The sequence below is a fragment of the Hemiscyllium ocellatum genome, chromosome 2 (genome assembly GCF_020745735.1).
Source record: "Hemiscyllium ocellatum isolate sHemOce1 chromosome 2, sHemOce1.pat.X.cur, whole genome shotgun sequence".
In the NCBI taxonomy this organism is placed as follows: Eukaryota; Metazoa; Chordata; class Chondrichthyes; order Orectolobiformes; family Hemiscylliidae; genus Hemiscyllium; species Hemiscyllium ocellatum.
The window spans coordinates 136,529,243-136,535,242 of NC_083402.1; the positions used below are offsets into that span (position 1 = coordinate 136,529,243).

General features: G+C 37.1%; 1 protein-coding gene across 1 annotated transcript in view; it reads left to right on the top strand.

Moving 5' to 3' along the window:
- The window catches only part of leprotl1 (leptin receptor overlapping transcript like 1), a 120,894-nt gene extending 115,521 nt beyond the window's left edge, over positions 1 to 5,373 (top strand). Inside the window, exon 4 of the mRNA XM_060846411.1 lies at positions 4,605 to 5,373. Within this exon, the coding sequence (XP_060702394.1) occupies positions 4,605 to 4,721 (117 nt within the window). The 3' untranslated portion in view covers positions 4,722 to 5,373. The remainder of the gene's footprint in view (positions 1 to 4,604) is intronic.
- The last annotated feature ends 627 nt before the right edge of the window (positions 5,374 to 6,000 follow it).

Here is a 6,000-nt window from a genome sequence, read left to right on the forward strand (position 1 = left end):
AGGGGTCCAAAACAATGTACAATAGGCAAGAAGCATCTCACACTGAATGGGCTGTGAAGTCTGTGGTCTGGGTTTCCATAAGAGTTGGCAGACAGGTACCAGCCCTTTTGTAAACGCAAAGGTAGGACATTGTGTCTCTTTTTGTGGGATATGGGCATCGCTGGAATAAGAACATAAAAAATGGGAACAGGCCATTCGGCCCTTCAAGCTAGTTCTGCAATTCATCAAGAGTTGGCTGATCTGCCGTAGGCATCCGCTCCTGTTTCATGTCAGCTAATCAGAGCCCTCAACTCTGTGGTATTTCAAAAATCTATCTGATTCCTCTTTAAATATTTTCAACAATCTAGCATTCACAAGAGATGTTCACTCTGTCTGGCAGAGATAATTCCTTTGCATCGCAATTTTTAATGTGTGCCCCCTTATTCTATAATTATGTCCCTTAGTTTGATATTCCTCCATGAGTGTATGTTCTCAATGTCTACTATGTCAGGCCCTTTTAGAATTTTGTTTCTTTGATTTATTTATTATTGTCACATGTACCAAGACACAGTGAGAAATGTTTGGTTTGCATGCTGTACGGGCAGTTTGTACCATACGAAGTGTATCAGGATAGCAGGACAGACTGCAGAATAGTGCTACAGCTGCAGAGAGGGAGACCAGAGTTAACACTTGAGAGGTTTGTTCAAAAGTCTGATAGCAGCAGGGAATCTGTTTGTACATGCATTCCCACTTCTTTATCTTTTGCCTGACAGGAGAGGATGGAAGAGAGTATAATATCATGTCTCATTCGTCCATACACTAGTAAATAAAGGCTTAAACTATTTAGCTGTTTTTGATAAGTCAACCCCTCCTCTCCAGAAATCAGCCTAGTGTTTCTCTTTTGAACTGGTTCCAATGGTAATACATTTTTCCTTAAATATGATTTAATAAAGTTGTACCTGATATCTAGATGTGGCCTCATGTACAATTGTAATGAGTCTTCCATGTTTTTAAACTCCAAGCCGTAGAAATAAAGGTTAGAATTCTATTTCCCTTGTTAATTACTTGCAGTACTGTATACTAAGTGTTTGTGTTTCATGCATAAATACTCAGATCTCTTTGTGCTGCACTTTTTGAAAGCCTTCTACATTTAAATAATAGCTTTTTGGTGATCTTGCCAAAATGCATCCCTTCTTATGTTCCTACATTAAACTCCATCTGCCCAGGATTTCATACATTCATTCTACCTGTCTGTACCCCTTGCTAATTTTTTATATCTTCATCACAAGTTGCCCTGCCACCTATTTTTGTTTCATCAGTAATCTTGGATATGTTGCATTCTGCTCCTGCCTCCAAGTCCTTAGTATAAATAGTAAATAACTGAGGCCTTTGGACTAATCATTGTGGAACCACTCTGCCATATTTACATCTTTGAGTAGACTTGTTGCTCAGGTTGAAGATAAGAATGTAAGTTAGCTCACTGAACTTGAAGGTTCATTTTCAGACGCTTTGTCACCATGACTAGGTAATGTCATCATTGAGAGTCTCTGGTGAAGCACTGGTGGTATGTTCCGCCTGTCTACTTATAGGTCTTGGAAATGACATCACCCACCTTAAGAAACCAAGACCAATAAATAGAGAAGCAGGATATACCACCAGTGCTTCACCGGAGACTCTTTCCGATGCTGTTACCTAGTACAAAACATCTGAAAACAAAACTTCCAACTCAGTGAGCTAACTTACATCCATATTTGTATCAATCCAACCTGAAAAAGACCCATTAATCCCAACTCTATTTTCTGTGTGTTAACCAATCCCCAATCTATGGTAATACATTACTCCCAATTTTAAAAGGTCCCATCTTGTGCAATAACTTTATATGTGACATCTAATTGAACGCCTTCTGGGAATCCAAATGCATTATATCAACAAGTTTTTTTTCAACTCTGCTTCTTCAGTAATCAAAGAACCACAGCAAATTAGTCCAGCATGATTCCCCTTTCACAAAACCATGCTGACTCTGTTGATTGCATTAGCTATTCTTTTGGATGGCTCAGTGGCTAGCACTGCTGCCTCACAGCACCAGGGTCCCAGGTTCGATTCCAGCCTCGGGCGACTGTCTGTGTGGAGTTTGCACATTCTCCCCGTGTCTGTGTGGGTTTACTCCGGGTGCTCTGGTTTCCTCCCACAGTCCAAAGATGTGCAGGTCAGGTGAATTGGCCATGCTAAATTGCGCATAGTGTTAGCTGCATTAGTCAGAGGGAAATGGGTTACTCTTCAGAGGGGCAGTGTGGACTATTTTCCCCACAGTAGATAACTAGTCTATAGTTTCCTGCTTTCTTTTTCCCTCCCTTCTTAAACAGAGGCACCTCTGTTTAATTAGTGGTTTTCTAATCTGCTGGAATCCTCCTGGAATGCAACAAGTCCTGAACACAAAATGTTTATTGACAGCAATGATCCAATGATATTTGCCAACTGTACATGCTCACCTCCATTCACACTGCACATTTAAAAAGCTGATACTTTAAAAGATTACAATTAATAGTTACTTAACCCTTGTTTCTATTAACCAATGTATACTTTTGTTCAATAATTTCATTTTTTGCTAATTATTTGTCACTTTTTAAAAATAAAAGTGGGGAGGTGGTATGCTACTGCTTCTAGGTTAATGTACTGGACAGTCCAGGCATGCTCTTCAACATGTTGAAAACGTTTATTTAAGTGACTCTATGCCCAAAGGAATATCTAGAGCAAGATCTTAAACTTAATACTGCACAGGATATAGGACCACTGAAGTGTGACACATTTGCATACAGCACATACTTTCAATACGTAAAGGAATAGGAATGTATGCTTAAGTTGACAGGAAGTGCATCCAAACCTAAGAATTTTAATATACAATTTATAAGTGTATAGAACATATATGCCCTCCTTACCCATCATCTTGCAGTACTAAACAGATGGAGTTTACAAGCTGAAACATCTTGCTGTTCTTCTGACATTTATGCATACCTTGTAGAATTGTGACCAAATCTATACACTTTGTGGTCTAACTAATTCAGTTTCAAGATCCATTAGTTTGGTAGAACAAGTCTGCTTTCTACATCCCCATCTTATTTGCCATCTTAATTACTTCATTACATTACACAGACTTTAACCTAGCATAGTCTAAAGTTAATTATTGTGTTTTTTGAAGCATCTCGTTCTAATTCTAATCTGTTACACACGTATGCATCTATTAATACGATACGTAATTTATACAGCTATTTTTGTAAATGTTTAAACCACTTGGATTGTGATGCAAATGCAAGAATGTCAAATTTGCCAATAATGTTAACACACAGCATAACTTTGCAGGTGGACATATAATCTTATGCAAATAAGCAATATTCGGCAAATGAAATCTTCCGTGACCTTAACCCTAGTTTTCAGGGTGAGAAACACTTTTCTTTCACTGCTGATGATCCATTACAAAATTGTTATAGTTCGCATGAAGGATTATTCTCACAGGGCAGGAAATGTGTTTTGACATCAGAATCCTGATCATATAATCAGATTCACATCTCAACCCTCTTACTCTGCATAGTCAATGGAATGATGACTCAAGGGCAAATATACCATCCAGTTAAGGGTTGTGAGCAGTCTTTTGAAGTTGAATAGTGTCCTCTTCTGATACAGGCAACAAGCAAAAGAAGTGCATATGGGAGATGCCCTTTCATTGCTTTTCACACATTTCTAAAATTGAAACGGTCACAGCAACTGGATCATAATTTTGGTAAAGTAGCTTGGGGGTTTGTTGAGCCCTGGCCTGTGTGCTTGAGACTGTGGTCAGTGGGTATCTGCTGGCCTTTACCTGCACTTCTGGGTGGATAGCCATCACGCTATCCTCCCTTCTCCCTTACAAATGGGATGGAAGTGAGAAAATACAACCTGATTGACACCAGGAAACTTTGAGCCTGTCTGTGTTTGTCACTACTTCTCTACTACTTTCCAATATCCAACCTGAGAATGTTAACTTGTTCTGTAGAAATGCTAACTGAGCATTGTCACACTTTTTGTTTGTTTTTAACACTTACCCAGTCACAGTCAGTTTAATTAAAGGTGTTACAAGTTGGCCTTTATTAAATGATCCTGAAAATTAAATAAAACTGTATCATTGTCTCCTTCAATCTGTATGATTCTCAAAATTGTTCAGGAGATGTGTCCATTTCATTTAATTCACTTTTATTGACTATGATTTACTTAAACCGTGTGTAATAGAAATCAACTGTGTAAGGCTTCCATGTGTTCAAAGGTTTGTATTTAGTTTGTGTGCTTGATCCCACACATAAGAAACGGACCTTAACAGACCCTAGATAGAACTTACATCAGATGCAAAATGAAAACGCTAAATCATAGACAGTGTCTGAATACTTAGAAAATCTCAATGTTAAATCACAAACAGAATCACAATTCGCAGAACATAAATGTGAATTTAAATCACACATGATACCATTACAAAATCATGTAAAATATTACACAACCTCAGACCACAACTGCAGTGTTGTATCCAGCTCAGATGTTTTTGGTTATAGATGTGCTGAAGTATTTATTTTTAAACTGTTATTTTTCTAATATAATTTCAGATTCAATGGGGAGCATGTTCTCTGGTGCTAACGGGCAATGTAATCATCTTTGCCACCATTCTGGGATTTTTTATGGTTTTTGGCACGAACGATGACTTCAGCTGGCAGCAGTGGTGAGAGATACACATGCCAACAGTTGCTGGAGGGGAGAATGTTTGCATTCTAGAATTCATCCAAAAAAAGACTGCAATAACATCAACTAACGACCAACGCCAGATATGCTGAGTTGTTACGTTTTCCATTGACATTTGATAGTCTGCACTAGTGTGCATTTATAAGTGACTGCATCCTTCTTTGTTAGCCTAAATATTATCTTCATATCAAGATAGTTTGATTTTGCAATTCCTACTGGTGCAACATTAATAACCATATCAAAAAATTGACAAAATCAATTGCAACTTTGTAAGAAATTTTTTGAGAAGAAACAACTGTTTGATTTGTTATTTTGTTAGCTTTGACGCAAAGCTTTTATAAACTAACAAAAGTGATTTATTCTCTTTTAAATCAAAGTATTTGCTGCCTTTTGTGTTTCAGTGTATACACGTGGTGCTTGTATGTACAGTAAGATTTTAGTGCGAGATTGTAAATTTGGTTCCAGTGTTGCAAGCTGTATTATAATTGACCTTTTACTGTGTACTTTTTTTAATGCAAAAATTCAGTATCAAGTCTGAAAACTGAAACTAGTATATTGTACTTGTGTTTTCAGTTGGTGAATTGATTATTGTTGTCGTCATCATTCTCAGCATATTTATGAAAGGAAGTGTTAATCAGTGTGTCCAGTAAAGTTGCTAAAATATAATTTTAAGAATTGTACTGATCTTATTGATAATTGTGACTTGTGTTCTATGCATCTTAAATATCTTATTTCTGTATATTTTTAATATGTCCTGAAATTATAATAGTTTTGTAAACTTTGAAAGTGTGAATGTCAATGAGAGAAGGTTTAGGGTAACCCCCTTAGTTACCCAAGCTCAATTTTGAAACTGATCCACTTAGTACCATAACTTAGTACCATAGCTCGTCCCTTTACTAAAACCCTACAGCCAAAGAAATTCCTCAAGTTTCCTAACCAGTTCTTCAAAACTCCTTTTCTTCTAGTAAGCTAATTTTTGTATTTTGATATGTATCATGTAGTTTGAATGCGCCTTCTGTCTGTCTTTATTTTACCTGATTAATAAGTTAACACTCCTGAATTTCTCTCTCTGTTCAACGTTCATGCATCCATTCTAAATTTACTTCTATTTTATGTAAATCTCTGCTTCCAACTCCTATCCATATGTCCAAGTCATTGATATGGATTGTGATGTAAACAGCTAAGGCTCAAGGCTGATCCTGGTGACATCTCTTTGCCAAGCCTGTCAGCCTGAGAATGACCTGTTTTCTGCTTGTTAACAAA